The sequence below is a fragment of the Amia ocellicauda genome, chromosome 2 (assembly GCF_036373705.1).
Source record: "Amia ocellicauda isolate fAmiCal2 chromosome 2, fAmiCal2.hap1, whole genome shotgun sequence".
Classification (NCBI taxonomy): domain Eukaryota; kingdom Metazoa; phylum Chordata; class Actinopteri; order Amiiformes; family Amiidae; genus Amia; species Amia ocellicauda.
Genome location: NC_089851.1, coordinates 34,042,501 through 34,065,339, shown reverse-complemented (window position 1 = coordinate 34,065,339; position 22,839 = coordinate 34,042,501). Strand labels below are relative to the sequence as shown.

At 35.9% G+C, this 22,839-nt stretch overlaps 2 protein-coding genes across 3 annotated transcripts in view; both read right to left on the bottom strand.

Moving 5' to 3' along the window:
* Nucleotides 1-10,282, bottom strand: part of wwp1 (WW domain containing E3 ubiquitin protein ligase 1) — a 52,271-nt gene extending 41,989 nt beyond the window's left edge. For both annotated transcript variants that reach the window (XM_066723306.1, XM_066723307.1), the window contains exon 1: nt 10,151-10,282. The gene's annotated coding sequence lies outside the window, so the exon portion shown is untranslated. The remainder of the gene's footprint in view (nt 1-10,150) is intronic.
* A 3,197-nt stretch (nt 10,283-13,479) lies between these two features.
* On the bottom strand, nt 13,480-22,441 carry LOC136769383 (V-type proton ATPase subunit d 2). The gene is made up of 8 exons (XM_066723305.1): nt 22,227-22,441; nt 19,713-19,884; nt 19,358-19,536; nt 18,575-18,654; nt 17,451-17,528; nt 16,341-16,517; nt 14,601-14,678; nt 13,480-13,817 (listed from the first exon to the last, which is right to left on the bottom strand). Exons 1-8 carry the CDS (start codon nt 22,354-22,356, stop codon nt 13,656-13,658), a joined length of 1,056 nt encoding a protein of 351 aa, XP_066579402.1. The 5' UTR covers nt 22,357-22,441; the 3' UTR covers nt 13,480-13,655.
* Nucleotides 22,442-22,839: the final 398 nt, after the last annotated feature.

Here is a 22,839-nt window from a genome sequence, read left to right as displayed (position 1 = left end):
CTAACAGCAAAAGCCCCTGTTTTATGCAGGAGCATATATGAGGACAAAGCTAAGCTGTCATTTGGACTGATTGAGAAATCCTTAGATACATTTCTAATTAGCTCATCAGATTTACACACCCAAATGGAATATCCTCTATCAGGATAGGGAATGATTTAATCTGTGAAATGCAGATATCCAATGCAATGACTTACTCTGCCACAAAATAGTGCATCACTCCTGCATGCATGCATACATGGACAGAAAACTGAAGTTATTCAACATGCGTTGACCACGCAGAATTCTCTACTTAGGATCGTGTTTCTGACAACGTATTTATTTTAGGCTGTTGAACTTTACTCTCCTTTTGTAATTGCCAGGGTTAATGCTCAAAGTTAGGACTCATTCACCTTTAATGTGAACTCTTAGCTCAAATGCATCCAGATATTTAATATAATTTCAAATGTTTAAAACCATTAGACTCTGATCCTACAAAACTGGGGTGCAGAACATATGTCTCCATTTGTGTTACAGTGTCTTGTGGATTTTTATTTGAATCCAGCTCTCAGATACTTTCTGGTCTATAATTAACTGGATTAATGGAAAAACGTTATTCAAAGCTCCAGAAACTACAACAAAATTGACTAAAATATAATCCTAGAGAATCCAGTTAGATAACCAGTAGACAGTCCCCCCCATCAGGAAAGGAATTTCTCCCCTGCTAGAAAGATCTGGATTGACCATTTCTCCAATCCAGCTACAATTTGATATAGCAGTTTCCCCATTGAAATCACCACATGTAATGATTTTAACAGTCAGAGCAACCAGGACTGACTCAGCTGGAGCCTCTGGTTTGATTAATCACCATTTAAAGAATTGTAAACGTCAATTGCAACATAATACCTATGTCAATCAATAGAATAGTCTATACTAGCATTCACTATAGTTTAGCACTATACTTTAGCACTGGAGCCCTGTTAGCCAGGATGACTTCAGATAAAAAAAGGAGAGATAAAAATAAAAGTGTGAATGAATGCTTTTTCATTCTCAGTGCAAAAGCAGTATTGAAAACCACAGCTGAAGTGCATTCCCAGGCCTTAGTGCAGTGTATAGATCGTGGGATATGGTTTCTGAAAGGTAATGCTATCACAGCATTGGTGTATGGTGGTGTTGGTCTGCCATCTTCTCCCATTCCGCTTTTTGTGGTCTCATTTAGCCAACATCACTGTGGTGTGCATTTCAGTTTTACTGCTAGGGTGCGACAATTCTGTAACAATGCACAGAAACATTCATTCAAATATCTCAATCACAGTCAATGACAAAACGAATCCTTCATCTTAGATCACCATGCAATGTTTGTTTATTTTATTTCAAGGTGCAGTAACACAGACTACAATAAGGCCTATTTTTTGTTCTCTTTAGGAAATCTGGAAAACCAAAGGAAATTTTTGTTGAATGGGTTTGCTCTGCTCTTGATATACTGTACAAAGGCTATACCAGCTCCTGTATACTTTTTATCTGATCTGTGTGGGAATACACTGATGAAACCATTGACAAATAACAGGGAGAGAATTTCTTGGCAACTGCATGAATGACACAGCATTATAAATTGGATCAGGCATAACTAAAGCAATGCACTGTTCAGCAGACTTGTTGAGGTATCTTTGTTCTGAATCATTACTGCCAGCAAAACCTAAAAAAAAAAAAACACACACACCCTGCCATCCCAGAAAACTAATCTTTATTATGAAGACCTTGAGGTGAATACATACAGCAAAGTTTAAGGAGCAAATGGCAGAGTTCCACAAAATTTAAGAGCTTAAGGTTGTCTCATCGCTCACATCCCATTTCATTTACAACTCTTTTGCAGTTACTGCAGTGTCAGCTTGTATTCAAGCAGAGGATGGGTCCTCAATGCTAACATCTGTCTGAAGTCACTGAAGAAAAGCTTTTCTGAAAATGGACTCCGTAGAAGTGCATTCACAGCTGCGAGAGATTTTCAAACCTATAACAAACACAAACAAACCAAAATAGGGGAAATTGGCTAAAGGAAGTCAAGAATATGGGACTAGATTGGAGACATAGCTACACTGCTCACAAAATCTACAGGATGTCCAATCTCTAAACATAAGAGAATTACACAAACAGAAGTGGGAGTGTAGAAAGTGGATGATAAAAGGCCTCCGCAGAGGGCTGTATCAGGGTCATGCGGTTTCATGTTGAGTGACAAAACATCCAGTCATCTTTAGTATATGGTTAGGGTAGGAACTGCGTGTCCATCCTCTACAGTCTGTGAGCAGTATATAATGTGCACTTAAGCCTGAATGATTTACTTCACCACCTCATTTCCTCTTGGCCTAATTCAGATTTGAGAAGATAAATAGGTTTTAGAAGGGTTTTGCCAGCGACTGTAATTCCACTCCTGTCTAAAGGAACATTCACTATAGAAAAGGAAAATATATATACTTGACACTAAAAGCTGGGGGTCTGCATTTATCTAAATGACCACCAGCCTTGAATTAAATGTCTGTTTTCTATGTAGAAAATACTGTCAATACCTTGGATAAACCAAATGATCAGATCGCTGCCATGCAATTTCCAAGCAGGTTCATTATGTTTAAATAATTAAAAAGCTCACAGGAAAGATACTCTACCCTTCTTCCACAGTGCTCTCTGTAGTCATAAGCACATTGCTCAAGGAAACCAAATAGTGGCATTATCGTTAACCTTCAAACCAAGCTGGCTACTGTAAAATATGCAGTACTGTCCATAACTCAGACAAGGTTCACATAAAAGGCTAAGGTGTATTTTAAATACAGAAAAACATCTATGAAAGAGGTTTGCATTTACTGCACTGGATCAGAACTGTCAAATGATGGAGAGACTAGGAAAATTACCAACACAAGCTGGGGACAGAGAATGATGATACCCTTCCATCAATGGACACCCCAATTTTGTTTAAACGAGGACCAGGCCTACATATTGTGTTATGGCTCTTATTAGAATGGAAGAGTTGTGTTTAAGTTATTAACATGTGCTCCACATAACACAAAAACACATTCTCCAGGTGTCTAAAGCAAATTACAAACTGGTACCCAATTGCAGTTCATTTTATGAGCCACTTTCCAATAATTATGAATAAAAATGCAATAAGGTACAAACTTGCAAATTTTAATTCAACGTTTTGATTTAGTCTCTGCCTTAATGTATGGGATAGCATGGGAAATATACAGAGTTAATCGTATTATAAATTGGAATAGCCATATCTTACAAAATCATACAGTACAAAAAACAGACACTGTGGGACCAAATACCTCCCCTGCTTAAGATAGGCTTTGGGATCTCAAGGAGTAAAACACTCCTTCACTCTCTTGCATTCTTTGGATAGAGAAACTAGAAGAAACCATAACAATGAGATTACAATGGCAGTCTATCAGACAATCATGCACAGGGGTGATGTCATGCAGAATATACTGATACACAGACGCTGAGAGGAAATGCATGCTTGATGGAGGCAGAACATTAGCAACTCATTTACTGCACTGCATTTGTTAAAATAAATGGGTAAAAGTCCACTTCATACCTAAAAAGTCCCAGGAATGCAATAAACTTTATTAGATAAAGATCTAATAGGATATAATGTAGGATAAATAAAAATCTACAAGCAGAGCAAGTCTACAACATCAATCAGGAGCGTACAATTCTGTCAGAGATATAGACTTATATGATGATAGAGTGTATACATTATTAAATGCTTTAATATAAACATATTATTTGAGCACATTTGTAGATTGGTTTATAGGATTCTAAACCATCCTAAGGATTTTATTAAAGCATTCTACAACCTCATTATTATCAATTTTGGAATTACACAATATATTTTATGGAGGGAACTACAGAGCCCAAAAAGGATGCATCATAGAGGATACTCTATAGATTCACAACACCACCACACATAATCCAAAAGGCTTTTGCTAAAATTCTCAATTTCAACAACTTAGAGCGTGACTTGTCCAGGAGTGGAACAGAGTAACTCAGACATTAATTTAGACACTCACTTGAGCAATGAAGTGGCATTGTGTGGCCTGTATGCTCATCACCACACATCACTCAGTACTTCAACTAACCCCAATTGCTTTGAGACAATCTCAAATACAGACAAGTTACTGTTGATCACTAATTTTCCACACTTAAATTACAACAGTCATGTATGATATTTTAAAGCTGGTCTGTAGTGGCACCAAAAGTAGATAAATAACTGAAGTTTCTGATTAGGGCAAATATTATCAAACACTTTTTTCCAAGAGCTTTGCATCCTCCTAAAAATCACTGGCCTCCAGCTGTTTAACTTCTACAAACAACCTAAAAGGCTGTAAAAACACAGTCCGCATTATAGTCTTTCCATACTGTACAAATGTTCTTGTTATTGATTTGTATCCATTTAAACAAAGCAGCCAAATGTAATCCAATGCTTACTTAAAATAATTTAAGATGCATTAAAAAAAAACAAAGTGCAATGCAGTTGTGCAGTGCTCAACCAGGGAGAGCAACTCATTTGTGTGTTAACCCTGTTTGTCTTAAGGATTCCTTGCCTTTTCTTGAAAGACACTTTTTAGCCTGTTTATCAATTAATATATTTGAATAAAAATGTCTAAATCCCCCAAATCTATTTTCTTTTTTCAGTACTAACAAACAAAAGTAGACCATCTACTAGAGTTTTGCCCACTCTGCCGAGACATGGGTCTTTCTGTGAAGAAAATGCCCACTCTATAGCAGATTAATTACATAAGCAGTTTGGACGCAGCATACTTAATTCTGTTCTGAAAACGTAAGCTTATACATGGTACAAATCATTCAGGCTTACATCTCAAACTGATGCATTGCAGTGAAGATTGTTTATGGGGTTAACCATTTTATTTACAAGGACGGCATGCAGCCTTTTTAAATATGTCTTGTTCAAAAAAGTAAAGTCTGTCCAAAATTAAGTTTGTTTAGATGGCTTACAATCGTGATTTGCTAAACTCTTAAACAGATAACCAGTGAAATAGTAAAGAGCGCCGCTGAAAACATTGAAATTCAAAATACTGCAAAATGTGGTAAACTTATACTTTGTTTCTATTTGTTGTACACTGGCCTTCAATACATGCTTTCTTCTACACCCTCGGGGACTTCAAAGAGAAAGTTTTGCTTTATTCATTACTTACAATGACAATGTATCATAGACATTCCTAAACGATATCTGCATGTACTTTAGAAACTGGTTCAGGTTTGACATCTGACAGCTGAGCACCAGCAACACATGCAAGAACTGCACATTTAAATGTTTTTTGTAAATGTTTCTAACAGGGTTTCTCCCTTTCATTACCACATCTTTTTCAATTATATGTCTGAGGGTGTACTCAGACCGATTTCAACCTCTCGTTTGAAGAGAAGTGTTGAAGAATATTCCAAAACCAATATAAAAGTACTGAACTGTGAAGATAGTTTCTTTTGTTTCCCACTTGCAGCATGGATGCCTATACAAATATAATTAGCAGTGGCTCCTGAGCAGCAGAAGTACTGTAGGTCTGTGGAAGCGCTGGCAAATCTTCCTCTCACTGCCTTTCTAATTCAATTGCCAAGCTATACTCATTATTTGACATAGGAGACACACAGAGAGCATTCATGTGGAGGTGATTTTACAGGTGACACAGAACAGAGTCCAGGCTCTTGATTTTACAAATCCACATGTTTTACAGTTGTATAGTACAGCAATTGTAGATTTATTTGCATTGTTCTTCATTTTCAGTAGGTCTGCAGTGTCCTTACCAGCCATGGGACAGCCTGCCCACTTATGACCATCACAAGGAAATGTATGAATGATATAAAGGTGGGTTGGCCACGTTACCATTACAAACCAATTCTATTGAAACTACCAAGCTGTTACCCAAGAAAACAGTTCGAGATAATCAGCAATTTGACATGACACTGCGGTTCTCATGTGAAAGTCGGCCTAGATTTCTCACTTTGCCCTTCAAATTCACATGTAAATGAGATTTGCCCTATCTTTTTTCCCCACACAAAGCACTTTCCTCAATGTGCACATGCATTGTAATTCCAGATGATAACACCCATGATGAAACCGGCCCAGAGAACCTTCCCATTATTCTTATGAACTCCCATCATATTCTCAGTGCTGGATTTGTGCTTCCAGCATCTGAGCAGCCAACTAGTCTCACTGCACCCCTACACACTGAAATAGGTTTTCCATATTATTTTAACCATCCAATACTACTTCCCTTGTGTTCAAATTATGATGGTAATTAGATACACAAACAACATTTAGGCTTAGTGTGATGCATTCCAGCTTTCAGCATCCTTGAAACATAATGCATCTATAGTCATAATACCAACTATAGTCAATTAGTTTTGACAACACAAACACCCTTGCTTGAGAATTCCAATTGCATAGTTTTGGTGGAGAAGGAAGTCTTTCTTGCTTTGTGTGCCAGTATCAAGTTAGCTCTACACAAGCAATGTATTCAGTTAATCTGCTGCTTGCCTGATATTCTTTCAACCACTCTTCTCCCCTTTGCATTATCAAAAACTGGATTTAGCAAAACAGCATGATGGGTCAAACTGCCTCCTTTCATTTGTAAGTTTCTGTAACAGCTTGTAATTTAATTGGTGATCACAGTCAAATAGTTCAGCCAACTTTAAAGATAACTGACCTTTTTTGATACCATACTTATTTGCTGACCTTTTAAAAAGAATGAACTATGAATTTTGTCACTATAAAATATTCCAGACCGCACACAGTCATACTCAATTAATCAGACTCCAAAAATACATTTCCATAAAGCTGAGTAGCATTATAAATTGTCCACATGCATTTTGACATGATTTTTGATATCACTTACCAAGTATACTTCCTCAAGAACTTTCTAAATGCCTAAGTGTCTCTTAACTTGCAAATACTAATAATAATAATAATAATAAATAAAAAAGGAAGACAACTAAACAGAAAGCCAATAAAACTACTGTCAACATTTATTTGCGATTATTACACTTAATGAAATTCACACCAATCAAAAAATACTTGGCTTTTGAACAATGAAAAATTAAGACATCCACATTTGATTTTACCAACATTTGTCCCTTGTTTGTATGAACTTGAATTTTGTGCAAATTTCCATAGTTCAATCACTGCATGTACATGGCCACTGTTATTTGGTATTCTGAATATTCCGCCATGTAAACAGCATATTCCAACTATGGAATAGAATATTCCAGATCTGATTATTCAGATTACTCAGGGAAGGATATTATTCCTCTAGAATTTGGAATACTAAAGGAATTCTGATTCATGTAAATGCCATATTCTGAATACGAGGCTGAACCCACCAAAACACGGGCGTTAAAGGAGAGCAGGTGTGACATAAAGCATGATGACAGGTTCAAAGAAGAGCAGCTACTTTTTGTCAGATGATGAAACCAAACATTTATTAAGGATTCGAAAATAATCTGAAATTACAAAGCAGCTTAATGGAAAGACAGGTGTACTGAACATTTGAAAAGAGTGGCAAATAAATCTGGTTCACATTAATGCATCTGCACCCACAAATCTCTCAAAACATTAGTCTGCCTATTTGTTCAATATTAGGTGACAAAAACACAAGATCTCAACAAAATGACAGGTGAACCTCAAACACAATTCATTGCTAAGGGAATGCAAATGGAATAATGAACAGATCATGTCATAAAAGCTGGACAGGTGCTACAGTGGAGAAAACCACAGAGCCACAGAAAGTAAAGGGGACCAACTTCTCCCACTGCCTTGGAAACTGTGCTGTTGGCATACTCTATTAAAAGTTAATTGGAGACTGTAATGCCTTTTTGTACTCCAACATCATTTAGGCCACATTTGTCTTTTCACAATTGCCACACTACCGAGATGGCATAATGCAGTATCTATGTGTATGAGAAACAAGACAGAACATACTTTGAAGCATATACATTTTTTGCATTAGGTTTAAAGCAACATATTGAATGTAGAAGTGATTATGAAGAGCAACAGCCTGACAGTTTTAGAGAAACAATTATTCTCTTATAAGGCAATGAATGAATAGACATTTTCAATCATTTTAACAAATAAGTAACGTCAACTATAGAAATACATTGTGAAAATCCCCTTTATTGCTCAATACATAATTTTAATTAAGTATTTTTGTGTATGAAGGAATTGTGTGCATGCTGGGGGGGGGGGTTGGTTGGGGGAGTGTGATGCTACAAGGAAAAATGTGGGTTTTGGGAAAAAGGGATTATGTGGTAGATGTGGCTACAGATCATACTAGCTGGTGATTTATGTCATTTCTCTCAGCTTCACAACGATGAATAAAAGTTAAAGTTCTGGCTCTGAAATAGAACTAAAGATGTTGGCAGTATCTTATCTCCGGGATTTTTACCTTGGACAGCTTTTGTAAGTTTCTTTGCCAACTCAGAAGCATTCTTTCTTGCTCTGTTCATAACATGACTTACGAACTGTCACATTTCACCAAAACAAACCCACGTACAATGTCTAGCATTTCAAATACACCTCCTTGTTTTTTTTTTTTCTACTTGCTCCAGACCACTTTGGAATTGCTCAATTCTGTCAAGTTGTTAAGTCTACCTTTTTGGTGTACGATTGTGAAATAGTGCAGAGGAGGCAGCAGTTAGGCTAGATATATCTGTATGGACCAAATGGACAATAACTAACTGCATGACACAATGGCTGTGTGTCTTTGAGTGCAGGCTCAACATTTGTCCATACAGCACTCATGTCATGGTGATTAGTCTGATAGTATTGTTTATGACTGACACACATCTGAAGCTAAAGTCTTCAAGGAGAGAGATTTCAATTCAAATGTTTTATATGGTGGTTCCAGTTGAACTGGTGCTGTGCTTAATCATCAAGTATACCACTGACCTTTTCCAATAGGCTGAAATGCTTCTGCTGTCTATTTATTAGCCTATTTAAAACACAGACCAGATGCACACGTATACTGCCATTAAAGATCATACAAGGACACTGTACCATTGAGGAAGCTAAGAACCCCCAGAGAAATAAAGACATGTACTTTGCAAGGGCATGGATATGGTAGTGTCATGTCTATTACCCAGTTACATTTAGGTTATACAAATTAACTCAAAGTTCAACCCATGGAAACAGAAGACAATAAACCCTTGACCAGCTCTTAGCAATGCATCTCACCAAATGGACACATTAGAAAAGCAGTAAACTAAAATATTTCCAGTCGCCTGTGTCTCTTTCATATTCACTGATTTTACCAGCAACTATCTTGAGAGAACAGTAGCTTCCAGAACAACAAAAATATAGCATTTGACACTAATCTTCAGAGCTGAACTTTTACCTCCCCAACATCTGACAGTTCGCTCCAACATGACTGCAAACTTTGTGCAAATCACTTTACTGTGCCTTCCCTATCACCCACAAAAAACAACAGCTGAGATTAGTGCTACATTAAGGGATACATTTGTATTTCGTTTTATTGCGGATGATACCGTGGATAATTCAAGATCTTGAAACAGGCATAACTTAGAGGAGTCTGCACTTTAATATACAATTAGCTTATGTTCCCTCACTACAAGCTCTACCTTTAATCGATTTTCTACCGGATCCGATACACAAACTATCTGAAAGAAACGCCAAATACAACATTGTTTTACTTGCGTTAACTAACACAGCAGGCAACTCGCTTCTGATGGTGCAGCAAGCCAGACGGGTCATAAAAGTTCACTTTTGGAAAACAAAACGCACGCATTACTCAAGGCTCGGGGCTTTGCCAGCTGTCCCGCAACAACACAGCGATCACACCACTCCCCGAAACGCAATGCACTGCCCTCCCGCATAATAATGCGTTTATTCGGTGCTCAGCGAAGTTAAAACCCCGCATGGAAGTGATTTAACAACACGTACAAACACGGGACAGGCCCGCTGCAGACACTGCTGCTGTGGTCCGCCATCTTTCTCCAGCCGTACTGTAAAACATAGCAAACAACTGAGAGCACAACCTTTCTGTTCAAACTGAGCCTGAAACACGGGCACTGAGCGTCTCCTCAAGACCCGGAGCTCTTACAACGTCTGAAGTAAACAGACTTCAGTCTTCCGGGATGGCACCCCGACTCTTACCGTGCCCGCAGCTCCCCACCGGGTCTCTCCTTGCCTCTCTCTGCGGTATTACCAGCGCTCTCTCTCCGCCGCTCCGCCTCTCAGGCTCGGCGTCCACATACGAGTGCCATCGCTCACGCCACACAGACAGGTTCACACCGCAGCAAAAACAGACGCAGTGAGCGTCTGACGTCACCACGCACATGTTATCATATCGCCGAGATTCAATAAATAAAATAACAAGTAATTATAATAAAACTCTAAATGCAAAATGCATCATTAAAAAAAAAACAACAACAACGAAGAGATGACTTGGATGTTGTATATGAATCTCATACATTTTGAAATATTTGACATTATTAGTAGTACTAGTAATAGTAGAAATAGTAGTAGTGCTTGGTGGTGGTGTTGTGTATTGTTCTATGAATAACCATTAACTTCGTCAACAAACATGATTTTGTATGACAAATATAATTATATAAAATAGATGCACACAACTAGTAAAGTATGTGCAAATATGTATTACACAAGTAGAGGTCCACCAAGGAAAAACTTTTGTATGTATATATGTTTGTTTTATAGTCAGGAAAGTGTTGTTTCCAAAGAAAGTGACATTATTTTGTGTCACTAATTTACAAAATATTACCAGGAGTACGTTAGAGCTTCTCTATTCTCAATTTCTTCTGGAAAACAGAAACAAACTGGACTGAATTAAGAGGTTAACTTTGTACATCTTTGCATGGAGTAAGTGACCATTGTGAAACTGGAAGCAGTCAGCAGTTAGCCAAGAGAATAAACAATACTGAACTTGGATATAGTTTAATATCCTTTATTTCAGTGGGGCACCCCCGTTCTAAGAAATCTGCCATGTCTCGCACCCCCAGAAAGGCCATTTCACATCCCAAGGGGGTGGCTAAGCTATTGGAGAATAAAATAAAAGTTTAATAATAATAATGTCTGATTAATTTGTAGACCAAAAAAAAAAACAATATTATTGATTTAAAGATTCTTTTATCGAGCGGTCTGCTAGAATATTTTATAATAGCTCTTTCACAACTACATATACAGTATTGCACAATATCTAGATTTCATTTTGAATAGGTAGTGCAAAAATGACAATTCAAATCAACTTTCTTCATCTGTGTAGTTCAAATACAATTCTAAGTAAAACATCTTAATTAACACAGTCCTGATTAACTAAGTGACTTCTATCTCAGGAGCCAAGCTATTCCCAAAAGCAATGTCTTCTATAATTGCTCAGTTGGTAGTTGAGGTACTTTTGTGTCCCGGGAGCTGTTGTTTCCAACGTAATGTAAAGAAACAAAGGCAAAATATATGGTTGTGTGTCACACTGGTGACTTGCAGTGCTGACACTACTTTATTGTGTGAATCCCAGCTTTCCTGTGCCTGGGTAGATTGTGTGCCTTAGGACACATGATAAAAAAGTATAATTGATTTTGGAGCTGAACTTTCCTTTTGAACTGGGCTTCATACGGATGGGCTACAACAGCAGAAGACCCCACCGGGTACCACTCATCTCCACTACAAATAGGAAAAAGAGGCTAAAATTTGCACAAGCTCACCAAAATTGGACAGTTGAAGACTGGAAAAATGTTGCCTGGTCTGATGAGTCTCGATTTCTGTTGAGACATTCAGATGGTAGAGTCAGAATTTGGCGTAAACAGAATGAGAACATGGATCCATCATGCCTTGTTACCACTGTGCAGGCTGGTGGTGGTGGTGTAATGGTGTGGGGGATGTTTTCTTGGCACACTTTAGGCCCCTTAGTGCCAATTGGGCATCGTTTAAATGCCACGGCCTACCTGAGCATTGTTTCTGACCATGTCCATCCCTTTATGACCACCATGTACCCATCCTCTGATGGCTACTTCAAGCAGGATAATGCACCATGTCACAAAGGTCCAATCATTTCAAATTGGTTTCTTGAACATGACAATGAGTTCACTGTACTAAACTGGCCCCCACAGTCACCAGATCTCAACCCAATAGAGCATCTTTGGGATGTGGTGGAACGGGAGCTTCGTGCCCTGGATGTGCATCCCACAAATCTCCATCAACTGCAAGATGCTATCCTATCAATATGGGCCAACATTTCTAAAGAATGCTTTCAGCACCTTGTTGAATCAATGCCACGTAGAATTAAGGCAGTTCTGAAGGCGAAAGGGGGTCAAACACAGTATTAGTATGGTGTTCCTAATAATCCTTTAGGTGAGTGTAGATTACTTGATCAGATTACTTAATCAATGATTACATAAAATAAATCAGTTTAAAAATAGCATTAAAGCAAAAGGATTTAAATAACTAGAAGATCAAAGGGTTGACATATTTATTAAAAAGATGAAAGCTGTGTGTATGAAATGAAGTAAATCTGAATATTGCTCAGCATGCATTACAACATTTTCCCTATTCAATTATTTGTTAAAAACAAGTAATGAAGACAGAAAAATGGGTAACACTTTACAATAGGGTTCAGAGATTCCTCACAAATTAATATATGAATAACATAGGATTGAAACATCATGATCATCGTCTGAGTTCTGATGTTGAGCACATGACCCACACTTATCCTGACCCTAAATCCTAACCCTAACCCTGTAATACATGTGATTAACATAAGAACTCAAGATGAAGTTATCCTGTGATATTTATATATCTAGTCATTAGAAATCACGTTACCTAATTGTAAAGTGTGACTGAAAAGTGTATACATTATAACAGATCCTTAAAATATTGAAAGATCTTTTAGGAGAACACTTAATTGAATTGAATATATATATAAAATGTACCTTGTGTAAAAAAAAAAAAAAAGTCTGTAAAATGTACTGTAAATTAATGGCAACTAGAGTTACCAGGAAGTTACTGTATTTATTACAGTAAAACAGGAGTACTTGTAAAGTGTCCTATGGTACATTTTACAGTAAAATGTTTACTTTAAGTATTCCAATACAATGCTGTAAAATCTGGTAAGAGTTACCAAATTATTATCAAACACACATTTCTGACTCAGTTTCCCTTTGGTAGCTCAATGTATCACTTTTGTACCTTATTGTAGCCCATATCACTAGAAGAACTTGGGCTGGCAAGGTTTCAAACCTGTTTCTTCCACATTATAAATGACTGTCATATACATGTCATTATACCAGACTGTGGCACTAGGGAAAATGCTAACATGTATTTTACCGTAAACTACATCAATGATCTTGTGAAAGAACTTCCAAATCCTATTTTCAAATGTACCATGTCATATAAATTATCATACATAACATACCATAAAAACAAGATAATAATACTGTAAAATAAACTGTAAAGAATACAATGATTTACAAGCATATTTATTTATTTATTTATTTTACTGTGTACGGTTTAAAAATCAATTTTATTGAGAAATAAGCAAGCCTTGTGAATTATTGGAAACATTCTTAACACACGTCTACACATTTGAAGTTAAAAGGCAGAAAATGTTATTATTCATGTATATAGATTAAACATGATGTGGTTTTGCCAGTTAAAAAATTGGAACATAATTGTCAATCTTGGTTTTGTGTCTTTGCGCGATACATTCTGCAATCCAAACGATATTCCTACTTTCTTGTTCTTTCAGCTTCACATACGCGTAGAACACCCCAAAATGGAACTGGTTCAGGAATGCCTGCATGTTCAGTTTTACCTGCAAAATACAGATTTATTTTAATTAATTACAGAAACATAAACTGACAATTCATTTTAATGATTTTGAACACTCAATGTATAAAAAAGTTTCCAGTCATAGCAGTGTATACCATAAAATACTACTGGGAGCTTACTGTACATCTTTGACGAACATAAATCAACAAATATTTTTTCTTTTACTTATTTTCCATTTGATTGTTCTCAGATGTTATAATTGCACTGTTTGCACAATTGCACAATTTAACAGATAGCATACAAAGCAGGTAGTACCATACCCTAACCATTTTAAATCCATGTAAAAATAAACTGTTGTGGATTTCTTGTAGTGGATTGTACTTTTCACTCTTGTTGTTAAACCTGAAGACAGCTTTCAGTTTTTTGATAATCTGCCACTGTCCAATGTTAATGCAATATATAATTGCCAGAAGGGCTTTGTATCAATAAATATGAAACACTTATTGAGTCAATTCTATATAGCAGATCAGTGCTAATTTGTAACATTACACACTGCTTATTTAAAAATCATTTAACATTATTCTCCAGGATGCAAAATCAGATAAATTGAAAAATTGGGGATCATACATTAATTCAGATATTTAATTCACAAACTCAGATTGAGACTAGAATAAATATGTTAGAGTTTCATGTAGAACAATTAGCTCCAATTGTAAAATTATGTTTTTTTTAATGCCAACCTAAACAGGATATATAACATGACTTGTTTAAAATCCACCTTCCTCAATAACCCCTAAGATTGCTGCATGGATAAATGTAATCTTACTTCATGTTCAAAGAACTTGTCTTCTAGTGTCTTATCATTAGAACCTCGTCCAGATCCTTCAAAAATGGGTTTATATTCCTGTGTGGAAACAGAACACAGATTACTAAAGAATGTGATTGAATACATTTTGAAATAGTCATTTTCTGCTGCATTATCATATCTGTTCTCACCAGCATAAAGAAGATATATATATATATATTTCTGCTATAAGAAGACTGGAATACATTAGTGAAATGTGCAAAGGATGCTGTAGAGGGGGAAAACAGACAGAACAGGGAACTTTTCACCATTTATATTGTCATGCTACTTTTTCTAAAGTAATTTATTATTATTATTATTATTATTATTATTATTATTATTATTATTTGCTATCTACATTATTTTAAATCTGCATATTTTTCTAGTGTAAGCTTTGTTACCACAGACTATGAAAGACACTGAACCTTAAACTATACATTTCATTACTATCCCAAGCAATTGTTTTCTTGCTTGCTCTTTAAATTCTGATGTGCTGCTTAATTCATCCATAGGTTTTCAAGGGGTTGGTTCAGAAATGTATGTACGAAATGTATGAAATGTATGTGTTAGGGCAGGTGATGAGAAATATTGATTGAACTCATGATAAAATGAAATCATGATAGACTTCAAAACTTGACTAAAGACTCCACACACATCAAGGATGGATGTCAAATTGGTGGAAATTCCCATTATATGTTCATATAGAGTCCCTGCGAAGAGTCAGTGTGTGTCATGCTGGACTACTTCCCCGTCCCATTTCCTCTCATTCTACTTAGAGATACTTTTTCCAGTATTAAGTGGTTACTGCATGCAGTCTATGAATAATAATATAACTCAAGCTCTCTGAATGTATATAAATGATTTTCAACTGAAGATAATGTAATTAGACACATATAACTTCAAATAGAAAGGAAACAGGTACAAAAGTGTACATTGTGTGATGAGTTTTCTTTAAATTACATGCACACTTTAACTAGCTTTACCACATGTATTTTTATCACAAAGGCAATACACTTTAGTCTAATTATAGAGCTATAACCTGATGCCCTTCCCTACCTAAATTGCTGAGTTCAGAATAAATCAATATTAATTTCAGTAGGTTTAAATAAATATTTACTAAAAATCCATGGTGTTTTTCAGAGGGGTCTGTGTGGTGTGTGAACCCTTAAAGATGATTTAAGAATTGGAAGGGATCACTAAAAACAAAGAAACTTGTTAAAAGCATGTGTATTGCAAGATGGAATTTCTATGCAGTTTTTCAAATGAAATGTGAGAATGCATCTTGTGCAGCAGACTTACAATATGAGGCCCAGAAAGCAATAATTAATTAAGTAAAAACTTAAATTAATGGGAATATATAGATCACATAAGCAGTTTGTTTTTTCTCAATACATAAAAGTAAGTGGGTTTCTTGCAAAGATAAACATGAATGTGTTACCAAACAGCTTGTAACACTTTAGATCAGAGACTGCAGAGTGCATATTAATACAATTTTAATAGTGTTATTAAGCGGTTCACACTTTATAAATGCATAATTCTGCACTAACAGATCTGAAGGCATTTGCAACCCCTTAAACAATGTACAAGCCTTTATGGAAGGTACACAATATAAATAAAATAAACAACCAGAAATAGAAAGTAATAGGGTGCAGCAGGAAGTATACTATTGATTTCGTCATGCTTTATTTATTAACCTAATTTCTATGTATCAAAAAGACTCACAACAAAGTAGTCTGCAACAGCTTTCACTTGCTGGTAGTCTTCGGCACTGGCAAGCATGCCCAGTCCTTGTGGATAGAGTTTCCCACAGCAGGGGTATAGTTTTGTCCTTTCATCTTTGCTGAGCTCTGTGCCAAATGAGTTTACTGTGATGATAAAAGCCCGGCGGTCCGCCTCAAACTGTAAAAGAGTGGGAGAAAACCAAAATACTTCAACTGTATATTGGTAAACGGGAATTTGTCTGAAAACGGCCCACACTATAATCCTGACCTAGGGGAACTTGTAAATATAAATGTTCACTGGATATGGCAGATGTATTCTAAAAGTTTAAAAGGTTCTGCACAAGAAGACAAAAAGCACCTTTATAATGACCACCTGTCCATGGCCAGAGAGTGAGTGGAACCTAGAAGATTGAGCCCTGAAGGGAGATATGTTTCGAAACCAACAGTCCATCAAAGTCTTTCAAGATTGCAGCAATCAATACTCAGCAAAAGATAAACTCATTCAAGTTCCTATTGATATGTTGTCACTTAGCTACACAGAAATATCAGTGCTTATACAGGATTTGAGATTCCATACCTGGGTGGACCACATTCTGAAATTCAGTTATTGGAAACTATCCAAATACACTTGCTTCAACCTGTGGGCATCCAGCTTGCTTATACAATACTGATACAAACACTTTAATGAGTAATGGTGGTAAAAACGTCCATAATATAAACATATAACTATCAGCATGAATACTAGATTATGGCACAATCTCAACCATGCTGTATTTTAAAACTCTGAGACTATTTTCCTCATAAAATAAAACAAAGTGAATGAGTACTGAAAAAAGAAAAGACAACATGGAGGAATGTATTATTCAACCAGTTGATGGATGTTTTGCAATTGTTCAGAAACACTATGTTGACTATCTATTGGACTGATCCTCTCATCTGGTCTTCTGGTTTTCACTTAATCTGAACTCTTAATGAACTGAATGAAAATATGGAAATGGTCTAAATGACCAAATCTTTAGCTCTTGCAAATCTGAAGTTAACTATATAAGCTGCAGGGCTGTGGCTTTGCAAGACCAGAAGTGAAAAATACCGATCTGTATTTTACATTTACCTCAAGAATAGGACACATGAGTTCCTCTGTAGTCCCTCCTTCTTCTTTGCAGAACTTGTGGAAGGATTCTATATATGCCTGATTAGACAAAATAAACATACGGAAATGGAGAGGAGTAATATTTATTTTTACATTTCTTTATACCATATATTGTTTATACAATATTGTTTTTGTTTTGATTTTGCGCACTACAGGCAAAGGCTTCAGTATGTCTTTCAGGCAGCCATACACTGTAGCAAATTTGATTTGAATATATTACTGTACTCTTTATAATAAAATACTGTTATATGGTATATTACTGTAAATTGCTTTTTTTTCTAGGATGCCCATTCTCTGATAAGGAAGCAGATATTTAGCAGCCTTGATATGCAGAAAGCCAACCGGTGAGTAGTGTCAAAACTCATCAAAATATTGTGCTGAAATAATTACTGGACTTGCTGACTGGAATTTTAGTACTTTTAGCATGATTAGAGTATATTTTCCTCAGTCAAATTTGAATATTTTGGGGTCAAATGAAGTCGCAGAATATGTGACCCAGTGATATTGTAGATTTAATTTATATGTTTAAATGTTTGAAATATTGAAGGAACTTGCAATATTTGTACTACTACTATTACCAATACTTCTACTACTACTACTACTACTACTACTACTACTAATAGAAATAACAAGAAGTAGAAGAAGTTAAAATACCAAACTTTGTAACTGTAGTCAGTGCAGAGGATGAACTACTGTATTTCAATTTTAGAACCCCCTCAACAGTAAGCTGAGTATTTTCTGTGTTGATATTTTGATACGCCACAGGATTCACCGCAGAAGACCCTGCTCCTTTGATAAAGGAAGACTTGCGTGTGTGAGACGAGCTATGGGGTCACTCAGACTGAGCAGAAGCCATCTGTCACCAACCAAGCACAGAGGGAGGTGATGTTTGCTTTGGCTGCAATTCATCTCAGGGAGGCTTTCATAAAAACTTCACAGCACACTTCAAGTGCACACCATATTCAGCTCCATGTTTTTTTTATATAAAATAAAGTTTGTAATAAAATAAATACAAAATAAATACAAATTGTAATAAATCAAATATCTTTGTAAATTTAGAAAGAAAAATGAATAACATGCAGTACCTTATACAGTTTATTCCTCAAAATCTCCGCATTCATTTCATCCAGATCATTCTCAGACATACTCTCTTGGAAAAATGGAGCTGAAATGAAATCAGACTATCATCACAAAGAAGAACAAAACAAACCATCAAACCTAATCTCCTTTTCATCAAGTACGCCACACCTTTGAATGTCAAAAGAATAAAGACACTGTATTAGTACACACTTCATCTTAAGCATTATGAAATAGTTTCATTGCAATACTATAAAGAAAAAATCAGTTTCCATTAAGATTAGATTAATGCTATAAATGTAGGTGTGTGTTTTGTAAAAGTTAATAAGGACAGAAAGATAATTACAAAAAATTGAAACAATTATATGTTGTAATCATATCTTTTAGATTCTGCTATTGTTGTGCTTGGAGGCTTTGCTGAACTTTTTATTTCCAATGTTAACAGCAAATAATCGTCTCATAAAATTGTGTGCCGAAATTAAATCCTTTTGTTCTTCCACCAAATCCACCAAATCATGGACATGGTCATATTCTGTTCGGAGAGAGTAATTTAGGACAACAAACACAAATTTGACAGTCTGATCCAGTGGACTCCAACCATAGTCCTTGGAAAACACCAATACTTTAGATTTTTGGGGTGTATTTAATCAGTGGTATAAGATCACAAAATACTGACAAATTATGCCAAATGGTTTAATTAAGTACCCGAAAGCTCGACAGGAACTAAAACCAGGAAGACCATGTAGGACCAGGGCTGGAGACTCCTGATTTGGTGTACACCTGAATTTTACCTAGAGGTGTGTCGACAAGAATGGCATTGAAGAGCTCAGCAGGACTTTGTGCAATACTGACGGCCTCCATTTGCTCAAAGCTGCCCAGCGGGTGGCACTTCGGAAGAAGCTCTGATACCGGCCTTTGGCGCAGAGAACCGGTGATAAGCAGGATCACGTTGTCAATCATGTAACTGTAACTAAATCCACAAGAACAAAAAAGCAGTAGAGGATTAGGGGTGGACTCAATGGTTTGCTCGCTCAAAGCATTGACTCAGCTGTGATCTCAAATGCAATCACAGTGATTGTGTAGATTCAGATTTAGACCCTGGCATGTTCCCCTTATAGCAGGAGCAGAATAAACAGTCAAACTTACGTGATGTAGTCGAGGAACGTGGAAAGTGGTTGTAAGGCCTGTGACCTGAAGTAGCGAAACTCTGTCAGAAGTTTCTCCTTCATCTTATCATCGATTCTGGAAACACTCAATGTTTCAGTTTCATTGGCTAAAAAATTTCCATAATCCGTGCTCTGCAATTGCAGTTTCAAATCTGGGGGGGGCACACAACGTAAAAATGTAATAGATAATACTGTTTTCAATAGCACATTTCCCCATCTCAAACGCCTTTTATTAATAGAATCAATATGTCAAATACGTAAACTGACAGCAAGTACGTAAGATAACATTTAAATACATAAAATAAAAAATAAAAAGGATATACACATTGTGGTATAGTACTTGTTGGAATCACACAAACAAGTCTGAAAGTGAAGTAATGGTTCAAAACAAACCCAGTGCCCTTTATTAATTGAGACATTACAGAGAAAACAAACCTATCTTCCATTGAACATTTTTTTCTTCAATATGCAGCCCTCTTCCCCACAGTCTATCTTTCTATAGTATATAGGTTTTAGGTTTTTACCAAACCATCTTGTATCCATCCAAACTGAGCACTTTCTATAATAAGCTTAATTGCAAACACTCATCCTGTTAACCCTTTGGCATCCCTTATATTCAGGAGTGTTGATCAATTTGACCACTGTAGGCTGCAAGACTCACACCCAGAGGTTTGTCAATTGTAGCTGCAGTACTTGACTTGGTCATCCTTAGGCTCACATATCTGTTCTCAATTAATTTAATCTAATCACAATTTAAAATACATTGCATTAAATATAGTACAGACACATTAATAGCTTCAGACTGAGCTATATATACGATCAATTCCAGTTTATGGAAAGCATTACAATGGCTGTGAAAACATTTTATTTTGTCAATTAGATCATCTTTTGCAAATGTTTGTAGTCGTTTGTAGCGATTAAATAAATAAATGAGGGGAGCTGGGGAGCCCAACACACAGTACAGTACATAGTTCATGAGTTTTTCAGAAGGTTAACAAAAATCTGATTATGTTCAGCCTGCTGTAATTGACCTGACACCAAGAATATCAAAACTAATGCTACTCTAGGAGTGCTATCACATGGTTTGCAAATGACATATTTTCGTGTTTTGTCTTTCTAACTTTTTAGATTATTTTAAATCAATGCATTTCTAAAATGTAATAAACAACTTTTACATTTGTACAATACTTTGAAACCTTTGTATAATTCAGTTGTTCAGAATGGCTATTTTTCACAACAGCAATTTACTTTCTCTACTGTAGGAACACTGAGTTGTGCAATGCTTGTTCATGTTTCAGGTATTTCCACACTTTGTAAAGTTTTTCCAGGGGATGGTGACAGTTAAACAGAGATTGCAGCCAATGAGTAAGCAGCATCATGCATCGGCATTGTGACAGAAATGGAGGTTCCTGTTCTCACTTCACTTCTCACTGTTTCAGTTGGCAGTGTTAATCTCTTTCTATCAACTCTCAAGTAGCTCTCTCTTTCTCCCTCTCTCATTCTCTCTCTCTCTATATACATATATACTTACCCTACCTAACATATTTTATTCCCTGTGAGCAGATTAATCTTAACATTTAGATCAATGAATTATATAAAAATTAAAATGCTACATGCTGGATAATATGTTACAACAACCATCTACAAATATAGAACTGTAATATTTTTAAATTATTGTTTTACCCAATTTGGTGAATAAATAAATACATATTCTATGTTTAATACATGTACTAAAAACCTATGGAAATATATATGTGTATATATATGTATATATATATATATATATATATATATATATATATATATATGTATATATATATTAGTCACTTCTCTAGCTATATATAACTAAAGGAATTAAAATAAGACTGTATCTCAAATACAAGAAAGTTTATCCTGTGAAACTTATTTAAGTGTTAATTTGAATTTGTGAAACTTAAATCCTTAATAATTAATATAAACTAATTTTCTACCATTCTACTACACTCTTATGTATCCAATTTCTTCTTGGCCATTCAGCAGTTTATTTACACAACTGATCACAATACCACTATGTGACAAACCTCCCAAAAATGGTCAGGTGAAGCAACATATTTGTGCACATAATGAAACCTGTTACAGTCAGCTGAATAACTGTGCACACAACTCATTTAAAATACATGGACTTCTCAAAGTCCATCACTCCACTTCTTCTAATGTCTAATCCCTCCTCTCTCTCTCCAGACAACTATCGTTCATGTTCACTCAGCTTATTAGGGACGTCCCAACTGCACCATCTCTAACCATTTTCTGGCATCTGCTCAAAACCCTCCTATTCAGACTGCTGCTGTAGATCCTAAACTCCATCATCCTGCATGATATTGTGCAGTATGGAAGCAGGTCAAAAAACACCTCTTGTGTAACTCCAGGTTTTCTTGGATAAAGGAATGACAATGTATACATACATACATACATACATACATACATACATAAAACAAGTGTTTATAAGTTTGCTTACCATCCAAAGTTTCACATTCAGTCAGATTGTGATAATCTGCCTGTTTTAAGATTCCTGCCTTAAATCCTCTAAGAAGACCCTCCAGGTACCCGCTGTCCACATTAAAATTGAACTCAGAGTACCCTGTCATTTTGTAAATGGTGGTTTCTTTTCTGTGTTCTTTGCAGTGTTTCAGTGTCTTTCTGTCTGAACAGAGCCCATCTGTTGGTAACTTCCCTTCCCTCCTCTCTCTGAGTTCCCCAGATCAGCTGATTTTTAATTCTACTGACTGCCTCTGGAGTCATGCCTCCTGAATCTGTACTATTAATAATGAATTGGGAAGAACTAACAAATCCCATCAAGCAGTAAGAAGTTCCATCTACTGTTTCCTTTTACAGAGTTTTGAACTTGTTCATTGTCTAAGTCATAATGAATTTGAACAGTCAGTTGAACAGTCAATATATAGGTCTGTGTTTATCTGTGTGTAAACTGTAAGTTGCCTTGGCTAAGAAATCCATAATAATAATATTGTGTTTGAGTACATAATAGTTTAATTGGGTTTGTAAATATAGTTTAATTTACAAAAATAAAAAGGAAAAACATATACAGAAACCTAATAAATGATTTTGTCTGG

What these genes read in the sequence shown, in the direction of transcription:
- LOC136769383 (XM_066723305.1), bottom strand. Translation starts at nt 22,356, where the DNA reads ATGACAGGGTACTCTGAGTTCAATTTTAATGTGGACAGCGGGTACCTG. An exon ending in TGAATGTGAAACTTTGGATG is followed by an intron (nt 19,885 to 22,226) that starts GTAAGCAAACTT and finishes TGCCCCCCCCAG; the next exon opens with ATTTGAAACTGCAATTGCAG. An exon ending in ACGTTCCTCGACTACATCAC is followed by an intron (nt 19,537 to 19,712) that starts GTAAGTTTGACT and finishes TTGTGGATTTAG; the next exon opens with TTACAGTTACATGATTGACA.